Raw genomic sequence first — 18,574 nt, forward strand, 5'->3', positions numbered from 1 at the left:
AGGAGGGTTAGGTTAGGGGGATTGAGGGGAAGTATACAGCGTTCTCCCTAGATAGTCATCGATAGTCCCCTGGGGGGAGTCCTCGCAATGAGGTCCTCCCCCTGAGTATCACCCCCAGCGGGACTATCGGGTAGCGGCCTCACCTCCCTATCCTTATGGGAAGATGCTCCCCCCAGGGGCGAAGGGACAACATACAAAGATTTGCCACAATATTCAGAAGCAATTCATTGAAACTTAATGTACTTTTTACATGGCTTTTCATCAAAGTTCTTCCTTTAAAAATGTTTTCTCTGTTTCAGTGGGCAAAATGAATGCTGATTTTTCTCTGTTCTACATATTCCTATAACCCATGCTGTATTTGCCCCACAACATCATATACTTAATATTCCTTGGCTCCAGAATATTCCAACATGCACTACCACACTCCATCAATCCCCATACCATAGTGTTTTTTGAAAACTTTTGTTCACCCCAACCTACTTAAAACATTTACTTCAAATGAATTTTTCGCCTTCCTTTATGGAAAAATTATTTTTGGAACAATTCATCTCTGCCAATGAGTGGTTAGTATGCAAATGTGTTTTCGATCATTCTTCGAACTTGGCATTATACACTGCTAACGAACAGTCCTTCACGATTATATTACTGAACTGTCAATACTATACTGAACTGATGAGCCCTAAAAGAGTAAAACCAGATATGTAGTTGACTGCAGCCTTGAGAAATGTCTCTCCTGGGTTCATAAATCCATGTATCAAGTAACTCTGTCCTTTAAGACAAATATAATTTTCTGGAGCAAAAGGTTTGGATTTGGGCTCATATGCATACCCACTGTCCTCTTGCTGCTGTGGCTCTGAACTGGAGGTGAATTTACAGCGATGGTACTGTGGCATGTCTGACTTGGCTCAAACAAATTATTCTAATTTCGCATTTTAGGTGAAAGGTTTTTCTTCTAAGCCTTTTTAAACTCACCATAACTTTGTTGGCGTTTGCTATATATAGATACATATGTTGAGAAGCAAGGGGTCACCAAATTAACAGCTACTTCCATCTCTGCATACCTGCTCTAAAAATCCTCTGAAGAAATGTTGCCTTAATTACAATATAACCTGTCCACATCCGTAAAAAGGGTAGCCACGGGAGCTAGATTTAACCAATTGCTGACACGAAGTTTGACAGGCTAAGTGGTCATGCCTGCTGACAATATGCCAACGTGTCGTAGTGATGGGCCCTAATCATATGATATTTCTTTGCAGCTTTCACAAGTGCATTATGACAACTTTCCTGGGGACCAATTCCGTTGGTGATGGTGCGCGGTACAAATACCTTTAACATTAACATAACTCTGCTGCTACATCAACCTCAACGTTCAGTTTTAGACGTTGCAAAGCTGATTATTTTAATTTCCTGAAACTAGATTGCCATGAACTCGTGCATTTGCTAAATATACGAGAGGCGTGATAGTGCAAATGGACAAATTGAGACAAATGGCGGGCCTTAAGGTAAGGTTTTCACATTTCTTCTTGTTAATTGTATAACAGTTGTACAATGACGTAGGGATGCTGATTGATTTTATGTGTTTGTGATTTATGTGTTTGCATTTAAGATGTGTATAAGCTTTGATGAATTTTTATTTTGAACCAAGTGATTTGATAATGATAGGAGCGATTTTTAAAATAAATGAGTAAATACATGAAAAGTGCCCAGGACTGCTGAAGTCGACCGTGCTCAAGCATCGAAGCCCATACCACTGTTTATGTACAAAAAATTAAAAAACAAGTGAAGCATGGAACATTTGAGGGGGGTAGAGGGTGAAGTATGGTCATGATCTAAACAGGAAACAAGGGGGGTCCTCAGAGTCCCTGTGTGGACATTAGTCCTGGTTACGAGAGCCACACCTAGAGTCTTTAGCTCACTATCTTTCACAGAGAAGAAATATCCAAAACATAGCAGTCTTTGTCCTGCCCTGGGGCAGTCCAGCACCGAAATGCTAGGTAATTCTCCTCTGAACAAGAGTACCAACAGCAACCCCAGACACAGGTTTCAGTCTGGTTGGACCTCATCAGTAGGGTGGAGCAGTGCCTCTCTGAGAATAGTGAGCAAGGGGTCCTCCACATCTGGATTCCCCATGTAACTTAGGGTGAGGCCCAAAGTTACTTAAATTCTGCAAAAATGAAGGGGGGTGGGGGGGTATGGGAGTCACTCTGCCGGACATTAGTGCTGGTTACCAGAGCTTTACTCAGATTCTTTAGCTCACTATTTTTCACATAGGAGAAATATACAAAACAAATCAGTCTTTGTCCTGACCTGGGGTCCACGTCTGGATTCCCCTAGTAACTTAGGGTGAGACCCAAAGTTACTTAAATTGTGCAAAATACAAGGGGGAGGAGTCCCTCTCCTGGATATTAGTCCAGATTATGAGAGCCTTACCCAGATTCTTTAGCTCACTATCTTTCACGGAGAAGACATATTTGAAACATATTTGTCTTTATCCTGGCCTGGGGCAGTCCAGCACCGAAATTCTAGGCAATTCTCCTCTGAACAAGAGTACCAACAGCAACCCCAGACACGTTTTCCGGTCTGGTTGAACCTCATCAGTAGAGTGGAGCTGTGCCTCTCTAAGAATAGTGAGCAAGGGGTCCACGCCTGAAATCCCCTAGTAACTTAGGGCGAGACCCAAAGTTACTTAAATTATGCAAAAAAACAAGGGGGGGGGGGTCGTGGGAGTCCCTCTGCCGGACATTAGTCCCGGTTACCACAGCCTTAACAAGATTCTTTAGCTCACTATCTTTCACAGACGAGAAATATCAAAAACATATCAGTCTTTGTCCTGACTTAGGGTCCATGTCTGGATTCCCCTAGTAAATTAGGGTGAGACCCAAAGTTAATAAATTATGCAAAAAACAAGGGGCAGGAGTCCCACTCGCGGATATTAGTCCTGATTATGAGAGCCTTACCCAGATTCATTAGCTCACTATTAATCACAGAGGAGAAATATCCAAAACATGTCAGTCTTTGTTCTGCCCTGGGGCAGTCCATCAGCGAAATGCTGGGCTATTCTCCTCTGAACAAGAGTATCAACAGCAACCCAGGACACGTGTTTCGGTCTGGTTGGACCTCATTCAGTAGGGTGGAGCTGTGCCTCTCTAAGAATAGTGAGCAAGGTGTCCACGTTTGGATTCCCCTAGTAACTTCGGGTGAGACCCAAAGTTACTTAAATTATCCAAAAAACAATGGGGGTCCTACGAGTCCCTCTGTACCGGACATTAGACCTGGTTACCGCAGCCTTAACCAGATTCTTTAGCTCACTATCTTTTACAGAGGAGAAATATCCAAAACATATCAGTCGTTGTCCCGACCTGGGGTCCACGTCTGGTTTCCCCTAGTAACTTCGGGTGAGACCCAAAGTTACTTAAATTATCAAAAAAACAAGGTGGGTCCTGCGAGTCCCTCTGTACCGGACATTAGACCTGGTTACCGCAGCCTTAACAAGATTATTTAGCTCACTATCTTTTACAGAGGAGAAATATCCAAAGCATATCAGTCGTTGTCCCGACCTGGGGTCCACGTCTGGTTCCCCTAGTAACTTAGGGTGAGACCCAAAGTTACTTACATTATGCAAAAACCAAGGGGAAGGAGTCCATCTGCCGGACATTAGTCCCGGGTACGAGAGCCTTACCCAGATTACTTACCTCACTATCTTTCACAGAGGAGAAATATCCAAAACATATACATTTTTGTCCTAGCGTGGGCCAGTACAACACCAAACTGCTAGGCAATTCTCCTCTGAACAAGAGTACAGACAGCAAAGCCAGACATGTGTTTTGGTCTAGTTGGACCTCATCAGTAGGGTGGAGCTGTGCTTCTCTAAGAATAGTGAGCAAGGGGTCCACGTCTGGATTCCCCTAGTAGCTTAGGGTGAGACCCAAAGTTACTTAAAGTATGCAATAAACAAGGGGGGGGCTCGTGGGAGTCCCTCTGCCGGACATTAGTCCAGATTATGAGAGCCTTACCCAGATTCATTAGATCTCAATCTTTCACAGAGAAGACATATCTGAAACATATTTGTCTTTATCCTGCCCTGGGGCAGTCCAGCACCGAAATGCTAGGCAATTCTCCTCTGAACAAGAGTACCAACAGCAACCCCAGACACGTTTTTTGGTCTGGTTGAACCTCATCAGTAGAGTGGAGCTGTGCCTCTCTAAGAATAGTGAGCAAGGGGTCCACGCCTGAACTCCCCTAGTAACTTAGGGTGTGACCCAAAGTTACTTAAATTATGCAAAAGAACAAGGGGGGGGGGTCGTGGGAGTCCCTCTGCCAGACATTAGTCTCGGTTACCACAGCCTTACCAGGATTCTTTAGCTCACTATCTTTCACAGAGGAGAAATATCAAAAACATATCAGCTTTGTCCTGACTTAGGGTCCATGTCTGGATGCCCCTAGTAACTTAGGGTGAGACCCAAAGTTAATTAATTATGCAAAAAACAAGGGGCAGGAGTACCACTCGCGGATATTAGTCCTGATTATGAGAGCCTTACCCAGTCATTAGCTCACTATCATTCACAGAGGAGAAATATCCAAAACATGTCAGTCTTTGTTCTGCCCTGGGGCAGTCCATCAGCAAAATGCTAGGCTATTCTCCTCTGAACAAGAGTATCAACGGCAACCCAGGACACGTGTTTCAGTCTGCTTGGACCTCATTCAGTAGGGTGGAGCTGTGCCTCTCTAAGAATAGTGAGCAAGGTGTCCACGTTTGGATTCCCCTAGTAACTTCGGGTGAGACCCAAAGTTACTTAAATTATCCAAAAAAACAAGGGGGGTCCTGCGAGTCCCTCTGTACCGGATATTAGACCCGGTTACCATAGCCTTAACCAGATTCTTTAGCTCACTATCTTTTACAGAGGAGAAATATCCAAAACATATCAGTCGTTGTCCCGACCTGGGGTCCACGTCTGGTTTCCCCTAGTAATTTAGGGTGAGACCCAAAGTTACTTACATTATGCAAAAACCAAGGGGGAGGAGTCCATCTGCCGGACATTAGTCCCGGGTATGAGAGCCTTACCCAGATTACTTAGCTCACTATCTTTCACAGAGGAGAAATATCCAAAACATACATTTTTGTCCTACCGTGGGCCAGTACAACACCAAACTGCTAGGCAATTCTCCTCTGAACAAGAGTACAGACAGCAACACCAGACATGTGTTTTGGTCTGGTTGGACCTCATCAGTAGGGTGGAGCTGTGCTTCTCCAAGAATAGTGAGCAAGGGGTCCAAGTCTGGATTCCCCTAGTAACTTCGGGTGAGACCCAAAGTTACTTAAATTATCAAAAAAACAAGGTGGGTCCTGCGAGTCCCTCTGTACCGGACATTAGACCTGGTTACCGCAGCCTTAACAAGATCCTTTAGCTCACTATCTTTCACAGAGAAGACATATCTGAAACATATTTGTCTTTATCCTGGCCTGGGGCAGTCCAGCACCGAAATGCTAGGCAATTCTCCTCTGAACAAGAGTACCAAGAGCAACCCCAGACACGTTTTTTGGTCTGGTTGAACCTCATCAGTAGAGTGGAGCTGTGCCTCTCTAAGAATTGTAAGCAAGGGGTCCACGCCTGAAATCCCCTAGTAACTTAGGGCGAGACCCAAAGTTACTTAAATTATGCAAAAAAACAAGGGGGGGGGGTTGTGAGAGTCCCTCTGCCAGACATTAGTCCCGGTTACCACAGCCTTACCAAGATTCTTTAGCTCACTATCTTTCACAGAGGAGAAATATCAAAAACATATCAGTCTTTGTCCTGACTTAGGGTCCATGTCTGGATGCCCCTAGTAACTTAGGGTGTGACCCAAAGTTAATAAATTATGCAAAAAACAAGGGGCAGGAGTCCCACTCGCGGATATTAGTCCTGATTATGAGAGCCTTACCCAGTCATTAGCTCACTATCATTCACAGAGGAGAAATATCCAAAACATGTCAGTCTTTGTTCTGCCCTGGGGCAGTCCATCAGTGAAATGCTAGGCTATTCTCCTCTGATCAAGAGTATCAACAGCAACCCAGGACATGTGTTTCGGTCTGGTCGGACCTCATTCAGTGGGGTGGAGCTGTGCCTCTCTAAGAATAGTGAGTAAGGTGTCCACGTTTGGATTCCCCTAGTAATTTAGGGTGAGACCCAAAGTTACTTAAATTATCCAAAAAAACAAGGGGGGTCCTGCGAGTCCCTCTGTACCCGATATTAGACCCGGTTACCACAGCCTTAACCAGATTCTTTAGCTCACTATCTTTTACAGAGGAGAAATATCCAAAACATATCAGTCGTTGTCCCGACCTGGGGTCCACGTCTGGTTCCCCTAGTAACTTAGGGTGAGACCCAAAGTTACTTACATTATGCAAAAAACAAGGGGGAGGAGTCCATCTGCCGGACATTAGTCCCGGTTACGAGAGCCTTACCCAGATTACTTAGCTCACTATCTTTCACAGAGGAGAAATATCCAAAACATATACATTTTTGTCCTACCATGGGCCAGTACAACACCAAAATGCTAGGCAATTCTCCTCTGGACAAGAGTACAGACAGCAACCCCAGATGTGTGTTTTGGTCTGGTTGGACCTCATCAGTAGGGTGGAGCTGTGCTTCTCTAAGAATAGTGAGTTAGGGGTCCATGTCTGGATTCCCCTAGTGGCTTAGGGTGAGACCAAAAGTTACTTAAAGTATGTAATAAACAAGGGGGGGGGGTTCTGGGAGTCCCTCTGCCGGACATTAGTCCCAGTTACGAGAGCCTCACCCAGATTCTTTAGCACACTATCTTTCTATTGTGGGTCTAGCGCCAAATATGGCAGACACTGCAAGGATTCGGCATTTGGAAGTTCTACTAGAACATGCGTGCCGAAGCCAGGTCATTCCATGCATGCGTTGAATGCATTGGTTAAGTGTACTTAATCACTTAGTTCACTCTAATCATGGACCCCTACATTCTCTACAAATACAAAGAGTCTCTGGGTTGACAATGACTTTCTCAGTTTCTCTGTCTCTCAGTCTCTCTCTATATCTCCCTTAATGTCTTGCTCCTTCCCCTGTCTTTGGATTTGGAGTATGGACCTCCTGCCTTCAACACACAGATATTTGTCTCCTCAAGATGCAAAGAGTACTGCCCGCCCCCCTAAAGCAGGGTTCTTGCCAGGCAGCGATAATAATACTCTCCTTCCAGGGGTATCTCCTCAGGATTGCTTCTGTAGAGCCCAGCCCTCAGGCCCTCCAACTTCCTCTAGGATTTTGTAGAAGAACCCAGCTCTGGGCTCCACCTCCTGCACATCATTGGTTCTTGCAGATGGCCTCTACCCTGTATGTGGCAGAGTTTCTGCTCTATAGCTGACAGGAAGTGGACTACTTTGGCTAAGGTAGTGGTCTCAATTTCTCCAAGGAACAGTGAGTAGCACGTCTGCTTCCTCAAAGTCTGCACCCCTTAGTGGCTTCTTCAAACCCTTTCTATAGACCTGGAGAGGTTGGTGTGTTTGTAGCCTATCTGGGGATTGGTCTTCACTTTGGGTGACTTGTTTTGGGTTCTCTGATGGACTTCTTCTCCACTGTTCCCATAACTTCCTGTTTATACAAGTATTGTTTTCCTCCTCATCAATTGGTGATGGAGCTATGGAGTGACTACTCTTTGAACTCGAACCATCTAGGGTACATCTACGCTTTAATTGAGTTTTGGATGCATACCAATTGGATGTGCCTTCATGGCAACAAAACAGAGTTATTGATCTTTGGTTTACTCCAAACTAAAGCTAAATTGGACCCCAAATGTCAAGCCTTTCGCCTTGACAATTGTGATATCTCGGTGTCATGCCTGCCGGACTCACCCCCGGACCAGGAACTACTTCTCCATACAAGATGAGTTACGCCCACAGAACCAGTAGACCTTTTTACTCAAAATGGAGGTTGTTCGATACATTGCCCGGAAAACGACATCTGCATTTTTCACGTCGTTAATTTTCACGTGACTTAGGTCCGTCACGTGTATCACGGCAGTGCGTACATAAGCAGCGTGGAAACTCCATTCGCTGCTTCTGATTGAGTCAATTTTGGCATTTGTAGCTGAACTCCGGACCTGCGATCTCGCATTCCTGTCAGCAAACTTCTTTGGCCTAATTTGAGCGTGTTTTCCTCCACACGCTAACTCCTGGATTGCGTGTATCCTGTTCGCGTGCCAACTCCACACGCGGACGCTGTCTTCAAGCGCGACTGTCCAGAGCTGCGTGAATCCTGTTCGCGTGCCAACTTCACACGCGGACGCTGTCTGCAAGCGCGGCTGTCCGGAGCTGCGTGAATCCTGTTCGCGTGCCAAATCTACACGTGGACGCTGTCTCCAAGCGCGGCTGTCCTGAGCAGCGTGAATCCTGTTCGCGTGCCAAATCTACACGCGGACGCTGTCTGCAAGCGCGGCTGTCCTGAGCTGCGGGAATCCTGTTCGCGTGCCACATCTACACGCGGACGCTGTCTGCAAGCGCGGCTGTCCTGAGCTGCGTGAATCCTGTTCGCGTGTCAAATCTACACGCGGACGCTGTCTGCAAGCGCGGCTGTCCAGAGCTGTGTGAATCCTGTTCGCGTGTCTGATTCTACATGCGGAAACGCTACCTACAGGCGCGGCTGTCCAGAGCTGCGTGAATCCTGGTCGCGTGTCTGAATCTACACGCGGAAACGCTGTCTACAGGCGCGGCTGGCTTGGCTGCGTGTATGCTGTCGCGTGCAATCCTGTACGTGTTTTTCTGAACTTCTTCGAACTTTTGGTACCTGTGACAATCAACAGGTGAGATTCTTATTTTGTTCTTTGTGGGAAAGGAAGTATTTCATGAACTAATGGAAAGGGAATGTGCACAGTACATTGGACGCTACCCTGTGGTGCACCAACCCGGTATCTAGCGAGAGCCTCGTGCCATTCGGGATAAGTCTCCCTTACTAATCTTCCCCTTCCTTTGTCGTTTGTTCTACTCTTGGAACTCTACAAGATATTGGGCCTCATTACGACCCTGGCCGTAAGGGGTTAGCGCCAGCGTTAGCTGCGCCGACCCCTTACCGCCAATCACGAGTTCCCTTTCCGCCATGGCGGTTTTTACACCTGCTTTTAGCGGGTGTAAAAAACCATGGCGGTAAGGGAACTTGGTGTTAATTACGCCACCGTAATTTACGGTGGCGTAATTAACGCCTTCCCCACTCCCATTATGCCCTATGGGGCAAAAATGGGAATGGGGAAGGGTAAAAAATGGGGATTGGGGATTTACCGCCCCGCCAAGGTCGGAATGGGGCGGTAAATCCCCTTACCGCCATGGCGTTAACGTAGTTAGCACCATGGCGGTAAAGTCACGGCCCTGGCGGTAACTTACCGCCAGGGTCGTAATGAGGCCCATTGTCCTGGAATTCTTCAGTTTAGCCTTAAGGTCAGTGTTTGGATTGATTCCAATTCTGTGTTTCTTAGTATTTACTTTGGGACAGTGTCTTATGATACTTATCTATTTTAGGCTTACTTCCTGTACAAATCCCACGCCCTTTCCAGTGATCCATCTCTCTGCCTGTTTTATCCAGTCAGAGAGTTGTATCATTTGGAAGGTCTAATTTGACCTGACTTCAATCAAGTCGTGTGAAGATAGGATCCGTGGAAGCCCTACTAAAGTGTATCCTTTTTTTGTTACTGTATCCTTTTTTGTTGATACATTGGTGATTTATGACAGAATCAGAAGCCATGGAGGGTACGGATCCGATAACTGTTTTGACTCAGTTAATTTCTGACTTGAGAAATGAAATGATTACGGCACAGGATATGATACGGCATCGAATGGATGTTATGCAAGATGCCATGCAAGTCATTCCTCAGGGAATGCAGATTCCAGCAGCCATTGCATCTGGATCTGGGACTACGGCAACATCATTATCACAGGAAACTCTTAAAGTGGTTATGCCCACACAGTTTCCCTTGGCTCCTCCGGAAAGATTCACAGGTGATCCTAAAACCTATAGAACCTTTGTTAATCAGTGCCGACTTAATTTCCTTTGTCGGCCTAATTCGTTTCCTGATCTTACTACTAAAGCAGCATTCGTGCTTTCTCATTTGGGGGGAACAGCTGCTGCTTGGGCAAATCCTTTATTGGAGTCCAATAGCCCCTTGTTGTACGATTGCGATGATCTTCTGGCGGCTATGAATAAAGTCTTTGATATGCGCTATGCTACTCAAACCACAGATCTGGAGTTGTTGAATTTGCAACAAGGTACTCAACTTCTGTTGGCTTACATTGCGCGATTTAACCAATTAACGGCCGAAACCCGATGGCCGGAAGACAAGAAGACGGCTGTTTTTTACAAGGACTCAAGGACGCGTTGTCCATGGTTCCAGTGGTTCCTACAGGTTTTTCAGAATTTCTTGATTTGATTTTACAAATTGACGCCCGAAGAAATGCCCGAATGATCCTGAACCAATGCAAATTGGCGCAGTGAGAGGCCGGTTGTCTAAAGCCGAAAGAGAGAACCGAAAGAGAAATAACTTGTGTATGTATTGCGGTTCCTCCGAGCATTTCTTGGCGGCATGTCCTAAAAGACCAATTAAGCCTTCGGGAAACGCCAAAGCTCGACAGTAGCAGGAGTCCCTGTGTCGAGTGTTACAACGGACTCCATTATAATTCCAACTCATGCACCGATAGCTGTTGAGATGATGTTACGTTTCAATGATCAAGACTTAGCTTCCAAGGCTATGGTTGCCTCGGGAGCCACTAATAATTACATTGATATCACGTATGCCAAGAAATGTTCTATACCCCTTGTAGACAAGAACAAACCTGAAACTGTTAATAAAGTGGATGGATCAATCTTGATTTCTGGTATGGTAACTCAGGAGACTGTACCTATTCAGATGACTTTATCCAATGGTCATTCGGAGGAGATAGTCTTCGATGTCATTGCGGCTCCTCAATACCAAATTATACTAGGACTTAATTGGTTGACTCTTCATAATCCCGCAATAGACTGGGTTACGGGATTGATCCAATAGCCTTCAGTTTTTTGCAACGAACATTGCTTTACCAGCCAGGTGGTATCAAATAAATCCCATATGTTGGCCTCCATTGAGGGGATCTCTGCTATCAATGTGGTACATCTAAAAGCTACGCACATACCAAGTGAATATGCAGATTTTGCCGATGTGTTTGACAAAGATCAGGCAGAACAGCTTCCTCCACATAGGCAATACGATTGTCCAATTGAACTAATTCCTGGAGCTAAAATTCCTACTGGTTGAGTTTATTCTTTGACTCTCAAAGAAGATGCTGTCTTGAAAGAATATATCAATAAAGCTCTGGATATGGGATTCATACGGTCATCTCAATCACTGGCTGCTTCTCCTTTATTCTTTGTTCCAAAGAAGGAAGGAGACCTAAGGCCTTGCATTGATTACAGGGCTATTAATGACATCACCATAAAGAATCAGTATCCGTTACCTTTGATTAATGTCCTGTTAGACCAATTAGGAACTTCCAAGTACTTCTCTAAATTGGATTTACGCGGCGCTTACAATTTGGTTCGCATTCGTGAAGGAGACGAATGGAAGACCGCTTTTAAGACGTGGTACGGACTTTATGAATATTTAGTGATGCCTTTTGGTGTTTGTAACGCGCCAGCCACATTTCAGTTCTTCATGAACGATATCTTCAAAGATATGATGGATCAATTCGTGGTGATTTACTTGGATGACATTTTGATATATTCATCATCCTTTCCAGAACATGTTAAACACGTCTCAGCTGTTTTACAAAGACTTAGAGAGAATACTCTTTTTGTTAAAGCCGAGAAATGTGTTTTTCATACACAAGAAGTGGAATTTCTGGGTTATGACATTACCAATCATGGTGTTCGAATGAGTCATTCTAAAGTGAAAGCTATATTGAATTGGCCTATCCCACACAATGTCAAGTCACTACAGTCATTTCTAGGATTTGCGAATTTCTATCGCAGATTTATTTGTTCTTTTTACAAAACAGTGGCCCCACTGACAGCTTTAACTAGCTCCAAAATTCCATTCTGTTGGAACCAAAATGCCCAAGCTTCCTTTGAGAAGTTAAAAGAAGCATTTACAACCGCACCTGTACTTCAGCTTCCTGATCCGGATGGTCAGTTTATCGTTGAAGCAGACGCATCCAGTGTTGCTACAGGAGCAGTACTCTCGCAGGTTTGTGCAGAAACTAAGGAGGAGCATCCAGTTGCTTTCTTTTCACGTAAACTTACCCCTTATGAACAGAACTATACTGTCACTGAGCGTGAATTACTTGCAATCAAAGATGCTTTCCGAGAGTGGAGACATCATCTTCTTGGGGCCAAAAAACAGGTGACGGTGTATTCCGATCATAGAAACCTTCAGTCGTTTAAAACCATGAAATGTCTCACAGCTAGACAGGCCAGATGGCATGTGTTCTTTGCTCAATATGATTTTCAAATTACTTATCGCCCTGCCAGACAACATGTCAAATCTGATGCTTTGTCTCGTATCGGTGAAGAGGTGAAAGAATCATCGGGACAACACAAGCTGTTGGCAGATCACGTGATATGTAGTTGTTCTGCACAACCGTCTCTAAAAAACGAATTACAGGAGTGGGTGAAACTAAATCCACAATTGATCCAAGAATTGAACATTGATATATACAATGGTTTGCCTTTTAAAAAAGGAGTACTCAATCTACCAACTGATATCATTCAGAAAAAAGCCCTCAGTTGGGGTCATGATTCCTTGATTGCCGCCCATCCTGGACAGAAGAAGACTCTAGAACTTTTGAAAAGATGGTGTTGGTGGCCGTCTATAACACAAGATGTTATAAATTATGTATCAACACGTTCAGTATGCAGTCAATGCAAGACTACTCCTGGCAAACCAGTGGGGCTACGCCAGTCTCTACCCGTTCCCAAAAAACCATGGGACATGATATCAATGGATTTTGTGGTTGAAATTCCAAGAAATAAAGGCTACGATACCATATGGGAGGTAGTGGACTACTTTACAAAATTGGCGCTTTTCATCCCCTGTATTGGTGTACCAACAGCTGCTGGTCTGGCTGATTTATTCATCCGGCATATATTCCGGTTTTTCGGTCTGCCTTCAGTGATCATCACTGACAGGGGATCACAATTTGCGTCACGTTTTTGGAAGGCACTTAATTCGGCCTTATTAATTGATGACAGGTTGTCTAGTGCTTATCACCCTCAAACGGATGGACAGACTGAGAGAGTCAATAGCACTATGGAACAATATCTGCAATGTTTGTGCTTGCAGTTTCAGTCAGAATGGCTCAATGTGTTGCCGGCAGCAGAGTTCGCCTATAACAATTCCCATCATAGTGCTATAGGTACTACACCTTTCTATGCTTTGTATGGGCAACACCCACGTTCCATTCCTTTTGACTCCAGTTTGTCTTTGGACACTCCTGCAGCAGGACGTACTTTTAGGGATCTTAAAAGTCTACAGAAAAAAGTTGAGCAGGAATTGGAACAAGCTAAAAAACGAGACAAGTACTATGCCGACGCTCATAGAATTCCTGCACCTGTCTACAAAGCAGGAATGAAGGTATGGCTGTCCACAAAAAACTTGAGAATACCCGGCAAAAGGACATTGTTGCCTAAATACATTGGGCCATATGAAATTCTCCAAGTTATAAATCCGGCTGCTGTCCGTTTAGCTTTGCCACAACGGTGGCAAGTGCATCCCGTTTTTCACGTATCACTCATCAAACCGTGTTCGGATGCTACTAGATTACCTGTACGGCCTGTTGCTATTTCAGTGAAAGGGTCTGACGAATATGAAGTGCATGACATTCTGGACATGAGGTTGCGGTCTGGAAAACCATTTTATCTGGTAGATTGGAAAGGTTACGGTCCCGAGGATAGATCCTGGGAACCTCTGTCGAACATTCATGCTCCTGCTTTATTAAGGCGATTCCACTCGAAAAGGGGAGAAGCTGCTCCTTTGGGGGGTGGCACTGTCATGCCTGCCGGACTCACCCGCGGACAAGGAACTACTTCTCCATACAAGATGAGTTACGCCCACAGAACCAGTAGACCTTTTTACTCAAAATGGAGGTTGTTCGATACATTGCCCGGAAAACGACGTCTGCATTTTTCACGTCGTTAATTTTCACGTGACTTAGGTTCGTCACGTGTATCACGGCAGTGCGTACATAAACAGCGTGGAAACTCCATTCGCTGCTTCTGATTGAGTCAATTTTGGCGTTTGTAGCTGAACTCCGGACCTGCGTTCTCGCATTCCTGTCAGCAAACTTCTTTGGCCTAATTTGAGGGTGTTTTCCTCCACACGCTAACTCCTGGATTGCGTGTATCCTGTTCGCGTGCCAACTCCACACGCGGACGCTGTCTTCAAGCGCGACTGTCCAGAGCTGCGTGAATCCTGTTCGCGTGACAACTTCACACGCGGACGCTGTCTGCAAGCGCGGCTGTCCGGAGCTGCGTGAATCCTGTTCGCGTGCCAAATCTACACGCGGACGCTGTTTGCAAGCGCGGCTGTCCTGAGCTGCGGGAATCCTGTTCGTGTGCCACATCTACACGCGGACGCTGTCTGCAAGCGCGGCTGTCCTGAGCTGCGGGAATCCTGTTCGTGTGCCACATCTACACGCGGACGCTGTCTGCAAGCGCGGCTGTCCTGAGCTGCGGGAATCCTGTTCGCGTGTCAAATCTACACGCGGACGCTGTCTGCAAGCGCGGCTGTCCAGAGCTGCGTGAATCCTGTTCGCGTGTCTGATTCTACACGCGGAAACGCTACCTACAGGCGCAGCTGTCCAGAGCTGCGTGAATCCTGGTCGCGTGTCTGATTCTACACGCGGAAACGCTACCTACAGACGCGGCTGTCCAGAGCTGCGTGAATCCTGGTCGCGTGTCTGAATCTACACGCGGAAACGCTGTCTACAGGCGCGGCTGGCTTGGCTGCGTGTATGCTGTCGTGTGCAATCCTGTACGTGTTTTTCTGAACTTCTTCGAACTTTTGGTACCTGTGACAATCAACAGGTGAGATTCTTATTTTGTTCTTTGTGGGAAAGGAAGTATTTCATGAACTAATGGAAAGGGAATGTGCACAGAACATTGGACGCTACCCTGTGGTGCACCAACCCGGTATCTAGTGAGAGCCTCGTGCCGTTCGGGATAAGTCTCCCTTACTAATGTTCCCCTTCCTTTGTCGTTTGTTCTACTCTTGGAACTCTACAAGATATTGTCCTGGAATTCTTCAGTTTAGCCTTAAGGTTAGTGTTTGGATTGATTCCAATTCTGTGTTTCTTAGTATTTAATTTGGGACAGTGTCTTATGATACTTATCTATTTTAGGCTTACTTCCTGTACAAATCCCACGCCCTTTCCAGTGATCCATCTCTCTGCCTGTTTTATCCAGTCAGAGAGTTGTATCATTTGGAAGGTCTAATTTGACCTGCCTTCAATCAAGTCGTGTGAAGATAGGATCCGTGGAAGCCCTACTAAAGTGTATCCTTTTTTGGTTACTGTATCCTTTTCAGTTGATACATTGGTGATTTATGACACTCGGTTGTAGAGAAGGTAACCACGATTGGCACCTACCTGGATTCATCTCTTTCTGCTGACCTCCATGTAAACCAAGTGTCTAAAAAGCGTTCCTACTATCGCCAAATGCTGAGGTAGACCTAGCCCTTCCTCTCTGAGAAATACTGCGGCTCTATTGCCTGGGCCATAATCTTGTCTAGACTAGATTATTGTAACTCACTTTTCATTGGAGCTAATAAGAAATGCCCGTCTAAACTTGAAATTTCCCAGAACGACCCAGTGTGAATGGTCAAAAGCAAATCAAAGCAGGACCACATCTCTAAGAGTAGGCAAGAACTCCACTGGCTGCCCATCACCGGTCGTATATCCTTCAAAGCTGTGATATTGGTACACAGCTGTTTTTATGCCACCTCCCCTGTTTACCTAAAATCCATGATTTTTCCCTATGTCCCAATTAGATCTCTGCACTCCTCCGAGATGGGGTTAGTAAGATCTTTATGTTTCAATCAGACCAATGGCCTAGGTAAATCCTTTCCAGTTGTGGCAGCTAAAATATGGAACTCCCTTCCTTCTAATCTGAGACTTGACGAAAACTATCTCAGCTTTCATCGTAAACTGAAGACTTTCTTCTTTGAATAAATCCCTTCCTGCTCTTAATCCTGCTGGAGATCTTGGTGTCTTGTCTGCTTTGTGTCTATGTTGGTGCGCCCTGATGCCTGCTGGCTTCGGCACCTTATAAATAAACAAAATAAAATAAATAAATACACGTATAAACTGGTTCTGATAAATATTTGCAGGTAGGGATAACTCTGCTCCATGATCTGTTTGGTCTGAGACAGGTGTTGCTGGGACTTGCCGTCCAAATGTGATGCTTGAGGTGCTGGCATCCCCAAAGAGGAAATAGTGGGTGATGAGCCAAGGGAATTCTTCTCCATCCAGTCTCTTTAATGCACATCATAAAGCGGCTGGACCCTTCCAGTCCCCTGTGGCCAGGCCACTTCATAGTAGAGTGTGGTGAGTTCCTCTAACACACAACACTAACATACAGATCACAAACACAAAGCATGTGGTGGTGTTGACCTCAGAGGAGTGAAGAGGCTTTTATCATACGTCAATCCAAGATCAATTAGGTAGGTTTTAGTTGGGTTCCTACCTAAATGGCGATTGCACACATCGTTATAAGCATTCTGTTGTCATTCATTGTTCAACATAATACGATGTATAGTTCACACGTTAATTTGTGATACCATGGATCAGGTGGCCCAGGATAAGTTTAATCACCAATGTTGGTACATCTATCTAATCCAAAGCTTGTAAGCACTTTGGTGTGGTCTGCCGTCGATCGGACCTGCCCCACCTGAATTACGACGCATGAGACACCCTAATCCAAGCCTTGATAAAGACAGTCTGTTGGTCGAAACACGTGTCTGCACCTATGGTGAACAAATCAACAATGAAAACATAAAAATCCACAATAGTATCAGAAATTAACGTGTGGACTATACATTGTATTATGTTGAACAATAAATGACAACAGAATGCTTATAATCATGTGTGCAGGCGCCATTTAGGTAGGAACCCAACAAAAACCTACCATATCCAGACTTGGGGCACTAGAGCGCTGGCCCTTTGGTTCCTACAACCGGCTGCTTGTGCAATCAAACCAGGTATCTCACTAGAAGTTAGGTGCAGTAACCAGCAGTTCCAAGTTCTCTGACCCTTCCCTTGACACAAGATTAAATAGGACATTTACCAGTGAGAGTGACAATGGTAAATCGGTCACAAGTGGATACCCACGTTGCCCCCAGAACCACAAAGGTTTCAAAATTCCCAGTTGGTCCTTGCTTGTGAGGCTGATTTCCACTGAGCGATCCGCCATGGGCGCAAATGACTCTCTGACTTATAATGACTGGCGGCCTTGGCAAAAGAACTTGATTCAATAAAAGCATAACATCGAAAACGCAGATACATTATAACAACTACTGCATACAACAAAGCAGACAATAACAATAACCAAAATGAGTACCTGATATTTTAGTGGTAAACTGATTTGTGATTGCGGGCCCAAAGCCTTTCGCCGTGCTGGCGCGGATGGTGAAGGAATAAGTGGTGCCAGGATACAATCCAAAGAAAAGGTAGTGCGTTTCATTACCAAGCTTTAAAACCCTTCCGCTCTGGTTGGAAAGATCTCTTTCGGTGTCAAAGCAGCTGACTGCCTTGTAGGAGATCTGAAAGAAAAAAGGCAAGTGATAAAATATCGCGAGCGCACGGCGCGAGATTGCATCTTTATCCTGTAAACCCTCCTGATGTATGCAGTGTCCGACATTTTGTGATAAGCTGTCCTACTCTTTCATACGCTTCCAATCCAAAATCCAATGCAGGGATACAGGAACTCGGCTAAAACCGTTATGAGTTATTACTTTTATAGATACAGGGACTTAAAGCCGGGTAGATTACAGCTGCAAAAGACAGGCAAGGGCTTAAGTTAATACCTTGAAGTTGTTTGCTTTCAGAATGTCATTTTCCAAGTCACTTTGCTATAGGTTTTGTACAAAAAATATAGTAGTAGAAAAAGACATGGCGCTCAACTCTAAGCTATAATCTACCAGGCCACTATTAGACTTTGCTTTTGATACGATTAAAAAATGCCTTTTTAATTATTACGTGACAACATTTATATTTGCACTGTATTTTTATGTGTTCCTAGTTTTTTTTACAAAGAAATTCCAATTTTTTCGTGGTGTACAAATCTTACTGACAGCCACTACAGACAGAATTATGTATGCAGGGTGATCCGCCAGCTACCCCAACGGTTAATACTCATGCAAAGGTCAAAGGTCCTGCATTCCGCGTGAACATCAGATGAGGACAGTGCAAGGCAGGACATTCAGAATGGCTGAATGGATTGAGCTCTTTGCATGAGCCCTATGCGTATCCTCCCTCATTATGTATGGTAGATCAGGCTGCGCTGCTTATACCCACCACTATGCCGACCCACAGCTTCCCGTGCCTGACCCACAATCTGCGGGCAAC

At 45.1% G+C, this 18,574-nt stretch overlaps 1 protein-coding gene across 15 annotated transcripts in view; it reads right to left on the minus strand.

Annotated features, from left to right (window-relative positions):
• PTPRM (protein tyrosine phosphatase receptor type M) overlaps positions 1–18,574 on the minus strand; it is a 2,094,608-nt gene that overhangs the window by 833,562 nt on the left and 1,242,472 nt on the right. For all 15 annotated transcript variants that reach the window (XM_069620757.1, XM_069620755.1, XM_069620756.1 and 12 more), the window contains exon 10: positions 17,568–17,769. In XM_069620757.1, the coding sequence (XP_069476858.1) occupies positions 17,568–17,769 (202 nt within the window). The remainder of the gene's footprint in view (positions 1–17,567; positions 17,770–18,574) is intronic.

Source organism: Ambystoma mexicanum, chromosome 5q (genome assembly GCF_040938575.1).
Source record: "Ambystoma mexicanum isolate Mex_15411 chromosome 5q, UKY_AmexF1_1, whole genome shotgun sequence".
Lineage (NCBI taxonomy): Eukaryota > Metazoa > Chordata > Amphibia > Caudata > Ambystomatidae > Ambystoma > Ambystoma mexicanum.